Source organism: Aquila chrysaetos, chromosome 16 (assembly GCF_900496995.4).
Source record: "Aquila chrysaetos chrysaetos chromosome 16, bAquChr1.4, whole genome shotgun sequence".
NCBI classification, from domain to species: domain Eukaryota; kingdom Metazoa; phylum Chordata; class Aves; order Accipitriformes; family Accipitridae; genus Aquila; species Aquila chrysaetos.
In genome coordinates, this window is record NC_044019.1 from 4349082 (window position 1) to 4366619 (window position 17538).

Genomic DNA, 17538 nt, shown 5'->3' on the forward strand with positions numbered 1-17538 from the left:
GCAGTGATAGCATATTTCCATACATTCTGTATGGCACATCTAAATATTTTGATGGTTTTAATATTTTGTACCAGCCGTGGAAACTGGTTTGCTGCTAGGTGACTGTAAAAATGAGATTTGGTAAATAATTATTAGAAATCTTATACTAACACTATGATTGAAACAACAGACAAAAGTATAGCCAAGCAATTAACTAGTAGAGGTAGTTACTCATAAGTTTTGCAGTTCTTTGCTCTTATGACTAGCTGTTCCTGTACGCTAGATGAGAACAATGTTGAAACTGACCACATGTGATTGAAACTGTGTTAAGCTTCAAGATGAAAGAACAAGGACAAGAATAAAGACTTCAAGGACAGCCAGCAAGAACTTCCAAATGGGTTGGTGGTCGCAAAAGCAGCCCTTCAACCCAAATGGATCCTTCATTCCGCATGATTGGATGTAGGCTGCACTATGATAATCAGTTGCAACCATTTTTATGTATATGTATACTAATGTGATTAATATGCAATTAGTTTTTCTATATAACCTGTTTGTGCTAAAGCTGCGGCGTGCACGCTAGGTGGAACTATCCCCCGTGCATCCAGCGCTGCAATACAGAATGCCTGCTTTCTAAAACTCCAAAACGAGTCTTAGAGAGTTTCTTCGACCGGCTTTTCAGTATCAGCAGTGCCGCTCCTCCAGCCGGGTCGGGCCCTGCCCGGGGAAGGAAGGTGACCCCGCACCACACGCGAGAAGCCCCGAAGTGGCCGGGCCTAAGGAAGGGCCCAGCGCCATGGCCTCTCTACCGCCAGCACCCAGGGGCAGCCCTGACCTCTCCGGCCCAGCAGAGTGAGGGGGCCGAGCTGGGGGGCCGCCGCCCGGCCTTACCCCTCAGCCTGGGGCCCTGAGGGGACGGTGGAGCCGGTGAGGGAATGCGGGAGCAACGGTGAGGCCGGGCCACCCGCCCTCACACAGCGCCTCGCCGGCGGCAGCGGCACTGCGCAGGCGCGGGGAGAGGGGCCGGTGCCGCTCTTTTTCAGGCCCCGCCCTACGGGTGGCAGCTGCGGTCAGTTTTCCTCCGCCAGAAGCCGTCTCCCCCTCCACGAAGCTACGGGGCGGGGCAATCAGCGTTCCGAAAAACCAATGAGTGAGGAGTAAGGGCGGGGCAGCCGCGTCCGATAGGTTGCGGGCGGGGACGGTCCTGCCCCTTTTCCTTTGCCACTCCCCCTCCCCTTCCCTCCGCCGGCGGCTGTAACGGTCGCGGCGCGCGGGGCAGCGCGAGCGCGGCGGCGGAGCCAGGTGAGGGGCGGGCGGCGGGCTCCGGCTCCGGCTCCCTCACAGGGCGGGCTCCGGCTGTGGGACAGCCGCCCTCCCTGTGCTCCTTCCTCGGTGAAACCATCTCTTCTTCTCCATCCCGGGCAGCTCGGCGGTCCCTTCCCGCCCCCCCAACCCCACCCCGGGGACCGGCCCCTCAGGGTCAGGTTGTGCCTGCCAGGCGGTTGGGCCTCCCCCCTCCTTGGGTTAACCGCCTTCCCCTCTCCCCTTCCTTCACCCATGTCACTCTTCTCCTCATCGCCTTCTGGGGAGTGAAGGGCTGCCCCCCCACCCCGCACCCTGGCTTCACATCACGTACCCGCCAAGCTCTCCCCTTCCATCGGGTAAAGCGCTACCCCCCCCCCCCCCCTTCGTGACCCACCGCTCCCCTTCCTCTTTTTCCTTCGTTTTGCCTTATTTTGCACATGACTCTTCTCACCCCCTCTGCAGGGTCTGCCCTGTGCCCGCTGCTGGAAGAGAGTGGTTTGTAGGATGGCGTGGGGGGTGTGTTTGTGAAAGGGTGGTGCTGAGTGAGGTGGGAACGCTTTGGTTGCTTTGTCTGTTTTATTTTGAGAGCCCACGCGTGAATTTCCCTGTTATAACTGCCTGGCTGTAGTGCTGGAGACTGAGATTTAAACTCGGGGATTTCTGAAACATACCTAAATTAAACATAATAAGCACTACATTTTGCTAGAAGTGTTTTATTTCTTCATTGAGTGAAATGCTGCTTTTAGTTCATCATCCCATTGTATTCCCAATGTCTATCCTATGTTGTAAAATCTGTATATGTATGTTTTCCAAGAATTAGTGGTTTCTGTGAGCTCTTTGAATCAGTCAAGCAAAAATCTGTAAGAGCTGGCAATCGGGGATTTAGTATTTGACTGGTGGAGAGAGGCCTTGAATTTCTACAGTGAAGCCTGAGAGCTGTAAACTAGCATCATCAGAGGCAGGAAATTCACTGTCTGAGGTACTCCAATAAGCAGATAAATTAAACCAAAGCTCAGGGTAGATAATGATTGCCATTTATGGAACAGGAACGCTAAGTTTTGAATTACTGCATTTCTGCATGTAGTTGCTCAGTGACCTCTACAGAGGGCAGAAATGAACTGGTTTAGAGTTAAGATTTTTAAAGGGAAATTTTTAGTCTCTGTAGACATAAAGCCAGCGTGTAGGTACCATGGTGACTGGTGCTCTATAAATAACTACGATGGGGATAACACATGCTCCAGTTGAAAGGCACTGAGCTGCTGCATACCTGGAGAATGTTGCAAACAGGAACTCTCCTCGTTTCTCAGGCATGAAGAAAGCCTACAATAACTGTGAGGGTTTTTTAAGTATTGCCTCTCTTACTGCAGGGATGAAACAGAGATACGGTTGGGAGGAGAAACTAATTAAATATGAAATACTGTGTTATTCTGAATGAAGAGTAGCTGATATGTATGTACCCTTTGCTTGGTTAGTGGGAATAGGGTTTGGTTTATGCTGATTTAAAATATGTTTTTTTAATTTATTGCCCTGTAGTTCACTGGATAGATAAGATGGCTGCTCTTGAGAAACATCCAGACCTGAGACTCCAGCAGAACAATCCGTCAGGTAAGGAGAGTCCTTTCTTTAAAGCCCTGCTGCTGTTGGATCCTGTTGCAGTTTCTCTGAGGAGACATGTGGCCCGGAGAAGAGTTCTTTACCAAAAGCTTTTTATTAAAAAAACAATGTCTTATGCCTGCAAAATAAAACAATTGCATGGGTATGCAAGGGTAGAGAATCCTTTGATAATGAACCTATCTCTTGAGTGATAACTGATAAATGGGGAAGAGTTCTTAACAGTTAATGCAAAAATGTATCTTTAATTTAACCAGTTTTGCTGTGTGCTAGTGCTGCTGCTCTTTTTCTTAGTCTGAGTATCAGAGTATCAGCTGGGTGTAATATCGCCAAACTTATCAAAGTGAGTATAACTTACTGCTTTTGCATTCTGCCTTTCATGACAAGATTGATTTTTTTTTTTTTTTTTAGTCTCCCATTGATATTATTTGGCTTCCCTGTGCTTGCTACCATTTCCTTTTGCAAAAGAGATTTCTTTAGCAGCAATACTGGGAGTCAAGCAAGGATCAGTGTGGGTTTTGGTAGCATGGGGAATTAGGTATGGCCTAAGTATATTAAAAGGCCTTTCAGTCTGTTGGCTAAAACATAAATAACCCTGAATTTTTCTTTCCAGATCCCAGCACCAGCCAGAAGAGTAATTTCTTGGAGACTGACTGGAAAACACCTATGTTGTCTGTGAAGTTCCAGAGCCGTGTCAGTCGCTGTTCAAGTGTGGCCGACAGCGGGGATGGGGGCATTGGAACCTCCTGCTCAGACAGCACAGAAGGTGATGGTCAGCATCACACAGTAACAGCCAAAGGCTTTAAGTTTTCTTAGAAGATCGACAAGCATTAAATAGCCTGATAATACTGAACCCTAGAATGGAAAAAAAACTTGGGGAGAGCAGAATCTGTAATAATGTTTGGAAACTATTTCAAAACCAGTGCCTCAGTACACAGATACGCTGCCTGAAATATAAACAAGTGATTAAGGGACTTGCTGTTTCTTTAAGCTAATTGGGTGATCTACAAACTGTAGTAAGCATTTTTAAGTGACTAAAAGAGCCACCTTGGTGATTTGCTGGTTCATATTGACCTACAAGTGATTTATCAGAAAGTCTGTCACATGCTTTTTTAAGAAATAATTTATAGGTGCCTCTAGAAACTTCAGATCACTGTGCCTTTGTGTGTAAGCCTCTTCAGTGTTAGAGGTCCTTTCTTCTCACTGAAGAATGCTGCAGCCTTGCCCTCAGCTGAGGCATGTTCTGTGGAGTTGCTTGTCCCAGCAATCCTTTCCACCTGTATTTTGATCTTCACCTGTGAAAGTGTCATAAACCACTACTGATTCACTGATTCTTCTTTCAGCAGCGAGGAATTTTTTGTTGTTCTTTAAAACAATGCACTTCACACATTCATGTGTTTCACAAGCTGCCCTGAGCCTTTTGAATGAGCTATAGATCTTAATAATGTGTGAGTTGAAATGAAGGCTTTTGATAAAGTCTGCCTTGTGGAAATATTGCTAGCAATATTACTAGAGCACATGTTTAAGTGTCCCATCTAGCCCCTCTCAGGATAATAAAACATCCAGTTGCACGCTGAGGGCAGGGGAGATAATGATGGCTCTTTCAGAAGTTGCCATTCTGAATGTAATGTTGTAGCCTTGTTTGTAAGAGCTGAGGCTGAATTGTGGCATGACAGCTGGCTGAAGCACGCCGACTTTCAGGTCAGTACATTAGTCAGAAATGTTGTGATGACCCTTAGCACAGCCAAGGAACTGATTGCAGCATCCGCACGTGGCATGCTGGTCAGAGAACTCGAGTTCCTGATAGTGATACTGGGCTATAAATTTAGGGGCTGTAAAAGGAAATTGTACTGTCTCTTCTGTTTGCCAAGGTGAATGTGCTTGTGACTGCTTGGTAGCATGGTGTTCTCTGGAGTTCCTAGGCACAGCCAAGTAACATCTAAGAGATTTTCTCCCCTTCCTGCTCATTTTTGAGGAGAGGGTCTTGTGTTGTGCCTTTATTGTGATAGTTTTCCTGCAATTCGATAATGGTCTTTGCAGAATCTGGTTTCAGTCATATTCAAATCATAACCTTTTATTCCTTCTTGTAACAGTACTTTGAGGTTACAAACAGGTGGAAGGGTGACCTTGCAGTCCTGATGTTGGATTAAAGAAACATCATGTGAGGATGGGCCTTTAGCCAAACCCATGAAGAAAATGAGTCTGTGTATCCAGGAGAAACCTGGAATTGCTGCGATACACAGTGTATCGGGATGAGGAGTGGGAACAGGCACTGTTTGCCTTTCTCAGCTCTTGCTGTTGCTGTATTGAAATCTGAGAGTTGCTAAGAATAACCCCGTATTTCCATGTAGCCAGGTTTGGTGCCTTTCTGACAGGACGGGCACACGGGCTGGGGTGCGTGCGCTGAACTCTATCTCATTTCCTGTGGCAATAAGGCAAGAGCCATTACTCTAACCTCCAGAAAAAGCTCTTTTGCTGCAGTGTCCTGGAGGAGTTCGAAGGTCAACAGCTTGGTGATCTAGTGTTCAACTATGTTTGAAGCTCATCATGGGCTTAGCGAAGGCTTCAGTTAGCTTTGGTTACGGTTCAGAGTCGCTGAGCTGTGGGACGGGCAGAACAGAATCAAGGTCTCAGTGTTCAGCTGAGTAAGTTTCAGCCTTTTTATTCAATTTAAAGGACTTGATTTCTAAACCTATAGAAAGATAACCGTATTGATTTAAGATTATACTAGAGTAGATTAAAAACAAGGGATTAAAAATGTGTACTGAGTTAAACTTGGATTCTCCCTTTGGTTTATGGTGGTAGGAAAATGTCAGCAATGTAGTGAGGGGGAACATAGGTGTGCCTTAGTCTTGCTGTTGCTGCTTAGGAGGACATGTTCAGGGGGAAAAGAATCGGTTTTTTTAAATTCTTTCTGAAAGTTCAGCAGAGGGGTAGCTGTTTGTGTCAGAATATTTTCAGGATTGTAATTAGAGCATCACTCTTCTTCTTTCCCTAGACTTCTGCAATTCCAGTAACGGTTCCTCATTCCAGCCCATCAAAACCCAAGTGACCATCCCAACAGCCCATGTTATGCCTTCTACGTTGGGTGCCTCGCCCTCCAAGCTGTGCTCTGCAGGAGACCAGAGCTGTTCGCAGAGTACTTCAAAAACTGCTATGCCAGGATCTGCTTCTGAACACACAGGGCTCATGAGAAATGGAGATTTTAATGCCGGGAAGCCTTCTCAGGGGCCACCCAGGGATCTCTTGCGTCTCTACGGGACTTCAGGGGAAAATGGTTTTGAGCAATCCTGGCATCCTGTTTCTGATCACATGAGAACAGAAGATACTTGGAAGTTTGACACCCCTGCCATTGAGCACACCCTTAACCAGTCTCTCTTTCTGGATAGTTTGTGCACTGACCCTCTCCGCAGGTTCCAGAAGTTCAATCCAAACTCTGGGGCAGCTGAGGCAGGAAAGGACCATTATAAGGTACTGCCGGAGAGTAAGCAAGTGGCAGGGGCTAATGGTGTCTGTGAGCCCCAAGACGGAACATGGCCGAGCGGGAGCAGACTGATGCCAACGGGACTCCAGGCCAACAATTTCTTTTCAAAACCTGTAAATCCTTCATCTCGAGCATGGATGCAAGAAGCCTGCACGCTACATCCGCACGAGAGCGTCTGTGAGCTCAGTGCTTGGAAACAGCAGCTGGAGAAAGTGCGATTGCAAATAGAGCAAATGCAGGTAGGGAGCTGCTTGTATGGATGTATGAGTTTGAAACCCTTCCTGTCACTTTAGTCATGAATCATTGTCACAGACTTTTGAAGCAAGGAGGAAAATGTCTCATGCTTCTCCCTGTCTTACACCAGAAGTCTCTTAATAGTCTGTTTTTACAGCATGTGGTGTCACAGGTATCATTTGACACGCTGCTTATGTGGAGCAGCCCTGTATTATGTTACAGCACTGCACAATGGTTCAGATCAAGAGGTGAAATATCCTGTCTGCTAGAAACTGCAAAGAAAAAGCATGTCAAGAAGTTCTTAACAGTTTCTAGAATAACCGTATTCTGTATCTAAAGTTAGGAAACAGACTTTTTTGAAAAGATGCATAAAACTAACTGCAGTTTATTAGATGGAAACAGTTTGTTTATCACCTCCAACCAGCTGTACCCTAACGGAGACAAATTGTTTCCAGCAAGCTAGCATAGTGGTCTAAAATTATTTGTTAATCTCCAGTTGTGCTTGGGCAAAGTTACTTGTTCTTGGACATCGACGGAGACTGAAATAGCTATGTCCTGGCATGCAGATGAGCACACAGCGTGCAAAATAGCTCTAGCAATGTTGCAATTACCTCTGTGGAGCACAAACCTTTCCCTCCTCACTTTGTCTCCTCTTTCAGTTACAAAATGGAGGCGTCTGCCACCATCCCTCAATGTATTCTGCTTCGCTGCCTACACCTGATCCAGCTCAGTGGATCAATATCCTGAACTCCAATGAAAACCTACTCAAGGAGAAAGAGCTCCTCATTGACAGGTGAGAGTTTGATCCTGACATGTACTTTAAGGACTCCAGTGCATTTCCTTTTGGAAAGGGAGGGTTTTGAAAGTACCAAGGAAAGCTCGTATCTCAGAGTCCCTTTTACCTGATTGAGCTTTTTTGTTGCAAAGAACAATATAATGACCTTTGAGAACAGCCTATTTTTTTCATGAGGTCTCCTCCCCTTCGTCTTGGATCCTGAAGCATTCAAATAAATCCATTTTGGTTGTGGTTTTCTGTGTTTTATAAGGGATAAAGATTTCTGTTTACATCACGATTATTTGGAATGTCAGTACTACTGCCTTTTTGCTTGAGGACTTTCTGGGAGCTCTTTGATAGCTTTATTTTAAATTTATTCTTTGTGAATTTGGGCTGGCAAACAACACTTCTCATACCCAACGCTAGTGGTCCATAAGCTTTTTGAAAAAGTAAGTCCTAGTGAAAACTACCTTTGGCATTTGGACTGTAAACTCTTTTTCTGCTTGCTCATTTTGAGTCCTCTGATGTCTGTTCATTTCACTCATAAGCTCCACAGCCAAGCTGGATCCTCCAAAGCATGCAAAGCTTGTGTGTTTTATCTATAATCATTGCGGGGGGGGGAGACTTTGAAGGGAGGGGAGGGAAGAAAAGTTAATACCAATTGTAAAAAAAAAAAAAAAAAAAAAAGTCACAGTGGATGTCTTGCAGATTTTTCTGCAGTGTTGCAGAGTTGTCTTTTTATTCTGCTTGTCACTGTACGGAGCGTTAGAGATGTGACACTGTTCCTGTTGTATTGCTTTCTACTACCATTGAAAACAAGGTGTATGTTTGAGAACAGTGTATTACCAGCTTTTTGTTTTTGTTTTTTTTTTTTAACAGACAAAGACAACACATATCCCAGTTGGAGCAGAAGGTCCGGGAAAGTGAACTGCAGGTTCACAGTGCCTTGCTTGGCTGTCCAGCACCCTATGGAGATGTCTACATGTTGAGAATGCAGGTAATTGGGTGCAACAGGGCGTCAGTGAGAAATATGTATTGAATCCAGCAGGCATTTCTCACTAGGCGTTTCCTGAGTAGGACGGCTATAACAGAGTAAAATTATACCTTGTGTGGGGTCCCGGTTACCTGTCATCTCTGAGATCTTCTGTGCGTCTTGAGATTTCAAACCCTGAAGTACTACGGTTTGTTTAGAAGCTGTGCTAGTGATGCAAATGCCTGACAGCACTGACAAATGCTATTTCAGATATCTTATATACTGCGGTGGGCTGAATGATGTTTGGGAAGTAGGAGGGCTGAGGACACAGCTCTGAGACAGCGCAGGTGCTTAGTGCCAGTTTGTAACTAACTGAATTCATAGGCTGTCTCTGTTTGCAGGAGCTGCAGCGGGAGAACACGTTTCTTCGAGCACAGTTCACAGAGAAGACTGAATCCCTCAGTAAGGAAAAGATTGAATTGGAGAGAAAACTCGCTGCTGCAGAGGTGGATGCAAAGCTGATCCGGGAGTCACTGAAAGAAACTATGCAGAAACATGCAGAGGAGTTAAAGAAACAGGAAGAAAGGGTATGATCCCATTGCTCTAGAGGGGGGAGGGTGTTTTTTCTTCAAGAAGCTAAAAGTCAATATAGTGCCTAGGTGAAAGTTTTCTGTGGCAATGTGTTATTGCAGGTATTTTCTGATCTCCTTGTAGAATTCTTTTGGTTTATAAGCAAAAGCCCTTCCTCCTGCAGTTAGAAATATTTCAATACCTCTTCTTTTAAACAGAGAAGAAGCCTGTCTTTAAGTGAGCAGAAATGCTGCTGAGTTAAGGTGATCTTGTATTTTGATGTTGAGTCCTGTACAAAAAGGTAAATGAGCGGGCTCACAGAGGACTGAAGAATGGACAAGAACTTATATAAACTAAACTTTTATATAACTGTCCCTGCAGGTAAAGGGAAGAGACAAACACATTAATAATCTCAAAAAGAAATGCCAGAAGGAATCTGAACAAAACAGGGAGAGACAACAGAGAATCGAGACCCTGGAACGATACCTGGCTGATCTACCAACCCTTGAGGACCACCAGAAACAGAGTCAGAAGGTAAAACTTCCTCTGAATTGTGATGACAGCTCTTCACATACTTGCTCAGATGACTTTTCTACAGCTGCAGATAATAGCCTGTACAGCTGCACAAGTAAAGCTGTGGTCTGGCCTTCTCGGAGGAGGAAAGTTCTGAGCTATAGCTGAGAACTGTCACATAGGTAGTAAAAATCAGCATTGCAAATGTAGTTGAAATGTGGTGTGTGTGGTGAAACCCCTGGGAGATCTCTAGAGTGTTATGATGATCTTTGTTGCAGCTGAAGGAATCTGAACTGAAGAGTACTGCTATGCAGGAAACAGTGCTGGCACTGGAAACGGAGCTTGGAGATGTCCGGGCTGCTTTCAGGGAGCAAGAGATGCAGCTAGAAACCCAAAAACACAAGGAGCTGGAGCTTCTTTCCACTGTGCGCAGGTAAAAATCAGGAGGATTAGAGTAAACTTCATCTTAGCACTGAAGTAATTGCAGCACAAGAACAGTGATGATTCAGCACAGCCACTGTCCTGCCTGTCAGAACCAGATTACCATGGATTTGTGATGATTATGTTGAATGCTCGCCAAAATACCGTGTTCAAATTCTGCATGCCAACAGGGGAGGGTGGGAGGAGAACCATGTTGCTGAAAGAAAGGGGGCCCCTGTTTTGTCACCTGGGTTTGTCTCCTCAGGTTATTGCTGTCAACCATAACTCCTTGCAAAATGGACCTACGTAATCTGCAATCGTTGTGTCTCTGCAAATGTGCCAATATAATGGGTAGGGCTGTGTCCAGGGAGAGGGACTCCTTCCGTCACAGCCCTGGCAGTTTGCAAGCTGGGATGCAAACAGGGCAACACTGGCATCTGATATGAAAATCATTTGCCTCCTCATACTGTTTAGTGATGGGAACACCCTTAAATAAAGCTGGTTTTCGCATGGTGTTCTGCTAATTTCAGCTTGCAGGACAAGGTGCAGCAGTGTGTAAAGAATGCAGAGAGAGGACCCTCTGCCCAGGATGGGGAGAGACAGAAAATAGAAAATGACTCTCTGAGGAAAGAATGCGACTGCCTCAGAAAGGTAACAGACTGTGTTGAACGGGAATCACACATTTTTCCTTCCACTGAGTCACACCGGGCACTAAGATGGAATCGGGGACTTTTGCAGTTGTAGGCAGTCACAATTGCACTGAAGCGGCAGTTCCTGGAATTCCCAACTGAGGGGTTTTAAAAGCGTAACCATGCACTCCTACAGTAACACTGGAGACAAGTTGCAGGATGCAGAAGAGGGGAGAGGAAAACCACAAGAATGCAACTTCTCCAGTCTGTTTTTAGCTGATACTTCTAATGGTGCCTTTTATCAGGTGCCTTTCATCAGGGAATCTAAGTCTACTACTAACAGAAGCAGTGATTAAAGTAGTAAATGGGCAGGAAAGAGAAGAAGGGATGCTGTCCTACTAAAGGAGAAATCCTGGTGGTATTACTGAGTCTGTATGACCAGTTCTGATGCCTCTGCTTTTGATTCCAGATTGTGGACAAACAGCAGAAGAAGATGGATCAGTTGTCCTTGCAAGTAAAGGTGAGAGGTGACTGCAGCGAGACCTAGAACTTGAGAATCTGCTGTGAAGTGAGTTAGACTTACTACTTTCCCATGGTCTGTTCTAGAACCTGGAAGAACAGGTGGCCCAGGAAGAGGGGACAAGCCAAGCTCTGAAAGAGGAGGCGATGAGGAGAGAAAATGCATTGCAGCAGCTCCGAACTGCTGTGAAAGAGGTCAGAGCAGGAGTGTTTAGAGTGCTCGAGCATAGCAGTTGAATGAACAATGGATTGTCTTTTAGCAAGACCCTTAATTTGCAGTCAGCAGCACAACCTCTCCTGCTTCCTGCTAGTCAGTTGCCCTGTCAGTGCTCTGAAAGGAGCTCTTTGCTCAAAAGCAGGAGGAAAAAGGCAGTTTCTGCCTCAGGAACTTCAGCTGGGGCTGCTGGATATGGTGGAGGACGCTGAACTTGCCAGCTGGGGGCAGCAAGGCGGTGAGCAGGAATCCAAACTCGACTACAGCCCTGGCTGAAGGGCAGGGCTGAGCCCCACTCTCAAGCCTAAAGGAAGTCAAGCACAATGGCAGCCCTTGAGGGAAGGGATGGCCAGTGTTGGGGTGAGCGGCTGGTGCACAACCTCCTGGAAGCTTATTTTGTTGCATCATGCCTCGGCAGGGACAGTGCAGCGTCATGGGGCGCTTCCTGTCTGAGCCAGGAAAGCCAAATGCTCACACCCTGTAGGACTGACACTTGCTCATCTGGCAAGAGTCTGGAGGGCCTGATGTAAACCAGCTCCTCCTGCCCTTGGTGCTGCCATCATCATCGAGCAGTTGTGTTAAGTTGCTTTAGGTTTGCTAGTTCTGTACCAAGTGACCACTAACCTGCTGTGTCCATTTGTTCAGCTTTCAGTGCAGAACCAGGATCTCATTGAGAAGAACCTGACCCTTCAGGAACGACTGCGGCAGGCAGAGCTAACAACCCAGCCCCTGCCTGCTGAGACAGCCCGCCTCGCCCAGGAGTTGCACAGTGAGCTGGCCAGTTGTCTGCAGGATTTGCAGTCTGTCTACAGCATTGTCACTCAGAGGGCTCAGGGCAAGGATCCCAACCTCTCTCTGCTCCTGGGCATTCGCTGTAAGTGTGCGGAGTGGTGACAGAGCAAACCTTTTGTTCCTGTGCTGTGACAGAATTAAATAACTCACATGTAATATAGCATGGAAGGTTCTTACCTTTCTGGGGTTCTGAACCTTCTTTCTGTGGTTAGCTAACTCTAAAGGTGCATGCTGTAATAACTAAACGTTAAGTAGTACCTCTTTTGCAAATGTGCGTTGGGTTTTTCTGGCTCACTTGCAAATGTGTGTGATCCTTGGTCAGAATTGCATGTGAGGTAACTCCCTTCTCTGTCTCCACAGCTGTGCAGTACTCCACTAAGGAGAAAGACGACTTGCTGAGCCCTGATGGACTTGCAAAGAAACTGGTGGAGGTAAAACAGCTTCACAAAGAGGTGGAGGACTTAAGGACGGCAATATCTGACAGATATGCTCAGGACATGGGAGACAACTGCATCACCCAGTAAAGAACACTTCCCAAAGTAAGACAGGAAATGAAGACTTGAAACCCTCAGGAGTCTAGAGCTCCTACAACCCAAAACCTATTCAGCACTTTACCATCCCTTTGCTCGGGTACAAGATGTGTGACTTATCCAATCCGTGAGAAATCAGGGGTTTGTTACCAGAAGTGTTTAGCTTCTGACTGGCTAACTGGAATCGTTCAGGGCTTCTGTGTCGGCCTTTGCAGTAGCTTTGATCTTGTGGAATGTGTTTATGCTGTGTTTGCTGGAGCTGGTGTGGTCTCTGACGCTGGGAGATGAATTCTGAATTGCCTTTCAGGCATGTCAAATGCTGAACATGCAAATGTGACAGTTAAAATCATCACTAAAAGGAAATGTATGCCCTGGTCTTTCTGATAAATTCTCTGCACAGATCCTGTGTGACTAGTAAGACCAGAGGATTATCAGAGAGTTCAGGGGATATCTGTGGACTTCACAGGCAAGCAGGTGTGCCAGTTATGCTACTGCTAATTACGTCAAGGTGCTACAGGCTCCTCAGATGCTGTGTGCACAGTTCTGGCTTGGATGCTTGTGTAGCCATTCATGGAGCAGGACCTGCTTTCCTCAGGTAAATGCAACTGGAGTCTTTCAGTAGCCAACAGGAGTTGGAGAATAAAGCAACACTAAAAGAAGACTCTGAAAATGCTCCCCCTGGGCACTGCTACCCCAGAAGCCTTAAGCCTTTTATCCCCCCGAAATAGCATTCTGAGTGTGGGTATGATTCAGACTGCAGAGGAAGTGGATTGATGCTGAAGTGCCTTAATGTGCTAGAGAAACCTCCTGTCCCCACACTGCTTTGTGCCTAATGTATCTGCTGGCAGGGTGAGGAACTGCTGTTTCTTGTAGCAGCCTTTAGAGCCATTGCAAACCATCCTGGGGAGCCTCGAATGTCTGTAACGCCTCCCAGAGCTGCAGAGAGCCTCTGTGCCCCCGAGGGACCCTGCTGCAGGCCAGCAGGGAGACACACTTCGCCTTGGCTCTCTGCTTGCTGCTTGATAGGGAGAAAGCCATTCTGGTCCTAACATGGCAGGGTGGTACAGTTGGATCTGAGAGCTCTTCCTGATGCCTGCGAGGCAGTGACCACTCGGGCTTTGTTGTAGCCTTGCCCCTTGTTCTCTGGGAGCTTCCTGCTCTTCTGCTAAATAATGGGATTTCTAAATAAATTGGCATGGGATGTGGTTCACTTTATCACAACCCTCCTTAACCGTAGTGGCAAATTTACAGTCCTGAGTGCTTGTTTGTGACAACGCTGTGGTGCTGAGGGTGGAACTTTTTTGGTTTTCAGCTTGAGTTAAGAGCAAGATGCTATGTTAGTTTTGTAACAGGGGGGAGAATACTGCTGAAACTTCTGCTGGTTGGTCGCTCATGGTTCATGTTGGGGCTGTAAGCCCTAGGTTTGGGAGAAATGCATTTGTTATTCCTTTTGTGTTAAAATGTAAGACCAAATCTGTTTTGTTCTTAGCGTTTGGCCAGCACAGGTGTGATGGTGGCAAAAAATTCATTAGTTTGCTGTCCCGAGTTATGCCCTGCATGGCATGGGGAGAGAGTGCAGCAGCGTCTGCTGGGCAGCCGGCTGTCTGTCCTGTTCTTTCCGCATCTGGTGTATTGCATTTCTGGCTGTTTCTGTTCCCAGGCTGCTGTTGCCACGTACTGAGCTAAATGTGGGCCAAGGCTATTTCTTGAAGTCATTTGTCCTGACTGCTGGGAGCTCTCTAGGCACTGGGGTGCAGAACAGCACCAGCTATGAGAATTGCTCTCTCCTGCAGGTTAGCAGGGTGCTGTTTAGCACCATCCCCTTTCCCCGCATTCTCTTTGGGGTGCAAGATCTAGTTCCCAGGTGCTGTATGGGGACACGTTTGCCCTCTGCCACTGCAGAGCTGGCTGTGAAATGAGATCGTGGCTGAAACCCCATCTTAGCTGATGCTTGGAGCCTCATGCCTGGCCCGGTCCCAGCAGCTGGGGCTGCCCGGCTCGCATGTTCCTCTCTGAGGAAATGTCCTCTCGTCATCCTCCTGCAGAACTGGACCCCTCTGGCTAAGATGGTGATCCCATCTGCCGTACGTGACTGCTGCTCTCCAGGCAGGGGAAATCTTGGACCTTTCTTTACGGAGCACCCCGGAACGGGGCAGCAGGGCCACCTTCCCACCCTGTCCCACGTTCTCGCCCCACCGTCTGTCCGGCGCTGCGTGTCGCGTTGGGCGCAGTGTATTTCTACCAGCCTTTGTCTCACCCACTCGTTTGTACTGAGTATTTTGAGTATAAAATAAAGCCGCTCTGCTCCACTCCTTCAAAGCGGTCCCGTACGGATGGGGGCGGGCTGCCCGGGACCGGGCCCCGCCGACGCCGCATGCCCGGGCCCGCCGGCCCCATTGGTCCCCGCAGTCACATGCCGGGCGGCGGCGGGGCCGCCCGTTCCCTCCCTCCGAGCCTCCCTCCGCCGGGCTGAGCGCAGGGGAGCGGCCGCGATCGCAGCATGAGCACCCTCAAGGTCTACAGCACCTCGGTGACCGGCTCTCGGGAGGTGAGCGGTGGCCGCGGCGGGGATCCGGGCTCCGGCGGGGCAGGGCTGGGTGTCCCGGGGGACTTGCTTTCTTCCCTGGGGTGGGCGTCTCTTCCCCGTGGAGCTGCGAAGCCCCCCCCCCCCCCCCCCCCCGCCCCATCCCAGGTGTCCCTTCCTCTGCTCACGCTGCGCTGTCCCCTTCTTCCCCCGAAGCCATCCCGCCGTGCTGGGTGTCCCCCGTCCCCCCCCCTACGCAGGACCGAGCCCCATCCGTGGCCAGGTGGGGTCTGGACCATGGCCCGTAAAGAGCGGTCACTCCCTGAGCGCTGTGCTGAGCGTGGCTGGCACGCAGGGGTGCGTGCCCGCCCTTCGGGCTCCTCTCCAGCTCCCCATAACCTGCCTTTCCCGCCCGGGTTCCAGATCAAATCCCAACAGAGCGAAGTAACCAGAATCCTCGATGGGAAAAACATCAAGTACGAGCTGGTGGATATCTCCCAGGATAACGCTCTCCGGGAGGAGATGAGGGCGAAGGCAGGCAATCCCAAAGCCATCCCACCCCAGATCGTCAATGGAGACCACTACTGCGGGGTGAGGCTCATGCTCTGCGCGGGATATAAGCACCACGGAGGTTGGGTGGTGGGCAATAATCCCATCCCCTTGTTTTTGCTACAAATGATGTCAAGACGCCTTTCAAAAGGCATCTCTCGTAAAATGCGCAGACAAAGCGCTGCTGGGGTTAACGGGCATTTGGAGCATGATGGCTTGTGAAAAATGGGACCCGTGCAGGGGGGCTCTGGGTGACCCGTGGGCGGGGGGGGGCTGCGCTGTGCAGGGCTGTCCCTGCTTCGCCCTGTCGTCCTCCACTCGACTGACTGGCACCAGCGCTGTGAACCAGTTTGTGCTGCGTGCTCGGGGGGACCCCGTGCCGCCTGACTGGCGGGAGAATACAGCTCACCCTTGCCTTGTGAGCGACCGTGTGGCTTTTCCCTGCAGGACTACGAGCTCTTTGTGGAAGCGGTGGAGCAAAACACCCTGCAGGAGTTCCTGAAGCTGGCCTGAGCCCCGGGCTCCCCTCCCGTCCTGGACTCTACCTGCATTCCTGAGCACCCTCATCTCCGACCACCTTCACTTCCAGGTTGTCAGCGCTGTCCTGGCACCGCGACTTGTATCCCAGCACAGGGAAACCCATGACCAAAACTACTCATTGCAGCTGCCTACGATTCCCTCCTGCCTAACCCTGATATCATCTCAGAGGGATCCAAAGAAAGTCTGACGCTCGCTGCGCACGGCCTTTGAACAAAGCTGGGCCTGGCTCACACCGCAGCTTCCAGTGCCTCTGTAAACAGCAAAGCCTCTGGGGCTGTGCGAAGTGCAGCCGTCCGTCAGCCCTCTCCTCCGCAGGGAGAGCTTCTGCTTCAGGAGGGAAGGGCTTAGGGTTGCATGTTACTTCCCACTTCTCCCAGCTGCTGTTAAAATTGTAAATCCTGCTGCCTCACTTTTTTTTTTTCTTCTTTTTTTCATCTCAACTGCAGAGATTATGGCAACTAAGTCGATTTTTTTGTTTGTTTGTTTTAATTTAACGCAAAAATACTGCACAGAGCTGGGGTCTGACCACCCACCGCCGAGAAGGCCGGGGCTGGGGGCGAAGGCCGGTGTCGCTCAGCAGGCTGCCTGGGGGGATGGATGGGCCTAGAAGTGGGACCTGGGCTGCTCTGTCTGCCCTCCGCCGCGATGTGGTGCCAGGGCTCCCTTGTGAGTGTTAATGGCTCAGGGCTGCTCCGGAACAGCTGATGCTCCAGCTGTCTTATCTCTCCTCTTTGAGTGGGCTTTTTTGCAACCCGGACCAAGTGCATTTTGTTTTCCTGCCAAAAAGCAAGTTTATAACCAGTGTTGTCTTCCGAGATGCTATTAAATGTTACTGTACCTTTCACATCGGTACTCGTGGGTTTCTTTTAAATTTGGTTTTATTTTGACTACAGGTTAAACGTCACCCTACATAACGATTCTGAGTCATTTCCAGCTCAGAGAAGCTGAGTCAGTTGTACTCACTGCTGCAGCCTGACACAAAGATCTTAACACCTTAGATTGTTGCCGCCAATCAAAGGCTCACAGGACTTGTCTGAATATCCTACAGTGCGGTAGTGACAGGTACCTCTCTCAAGCATTCCTCTCCTCTGCGTGGTAAGAACGGCAGCCCGGGGGAGGGACAGCTTCAGCCAGACATGTGAGCGAAACAACAAACCCCTGGCACAAAGTTTACCTGGTCAGAGGCTGCCCTATAGGAGCGTCCCCTGTACTCTCCTATATCTGCTATAGGTGGAAAAAGGAGGAAACTAACTTAGAGCTGTGGGGATTGAGTCACTGGTCACGGGGAGCCCGTGGAAACGGCTGGTTTGTGTGACGTTAGTGGTGCTTCCTGTATTTGAGTTGTGCAGGGTCCAGCTCTGGTCCGAGGGGTCCGGGAAA

At 48.7% G+C, this 17538-nt stretch overlaps 2 protein-coding genes across 7 annotated transcripts; both read left to right on the forward strand.

Moving 5' to 3' along the window:
• Positions 1-1237: 1237 nt before the first annotated feature.
• On the forward strand, positions 1238-14854 carry CEP85 (centrosomal protein 85). 6 transcript variants are annotated; one of them, XM_030038870.2, is made up of 14 exons: positions 1238-1278; positions 2815-2886; positions 3506-3664; positions 5891-6615; positions 7270-7403; positions 8265-8382; positions 8760-8945; positions 9310-9462; positions 9720-9874; positions 10392-10512; positions 10960-11010; positions 11097-11204; positions 11869-12097; positions 12376-14854. In XM_030038870.2, exons 2-14 carry the CDS (start codon positions 2832-2834, stop codon positions 12537-12539), a joined length of 2358 nt encoding a protein of 785 aa, XP_029894730.1. In that variant the 5' UTR covers positions 1238-1278; positions 2815-2831; the 3' UTR covers positions 12540-14854. The 6 variants fall into 6 exon arrangements, with proteins under 6 accessions (XP_029894730.1, XP_029894731.1, XP_029894726.1 ...); XM_030038871.2 differs by lacking the exon at positions 1238-1278 and adding an exon at positions 1460-1637; XM_030038866.2 differs by lacking the exon at positions 1238-1278 and adding an exon at positions 2330-2612.
• A 70-nt stretch (positions 14855-14924) lies between these two features.
• On the forward strand, positions 14925-17002 carry SH3BGRL3 (SH3 domain binding glutamate rich protein like 3). Its single transcript, XM_030038876.1, has 3 exons — positions 14925-15093; positions 15493-15660; positions 16066-17002. Exons 1-3 carry the CDS (start codon positions 15046-15048, stop codon positions 16129-16131), a joined length of 282 nt encoding a protein of 93 aa, XP_029894736.1. The 5' UTR covers positions 14925-15045; the 3' UTR covers positions 16132-17002.
• Positions 17003-17538: the final 536 nt, after the last annotated feature.

Bases quoted from the DNA above. Each gene is read 5' to 3' on its own strand.
- CEP85 (XM_030038866.2), top strand. From the start codon at position 2,591: ATGAAGAAAGCCTACAATAACT. The intron at 8,946-9,309 runs GTATGATCCCAT...CTGTCCCTGCAG, and splicing joins TAAAGAAACAGGAAGAAAGG to GTAAAGGGAAGAGACAAACA. The intron at 12,098-12,375 runs GTAAGTGTGCGG...CTGTCTCCACAG, and splicing joins TCTGCTCCTGGGCATTCGCT to CTGTGCAGTACTCCACTAAG.
- SH3BGRL3 (XM_030038876.1), top strand. From the start codon at position 15,046: ATGAGCACCCTCAAGGTCTACAGCACCTCGGTGACCGGCTCTCGGGAG. The intron at 15,094-15,492 runs GTGAGCGGTGGC...CCCGGGTTCCAG, and splicing joins CGGTGACCGGCTCTCGGGAG to ATCAAATCCCAACAGAGCGA. The intron at 15,661-16,065 runs GTGAGGCTCATG...TTTTCCCTGCAG, and splicing joins ATGGAGACCACTACTGCGGG to GACTACGAGCTCTTTGTGGA.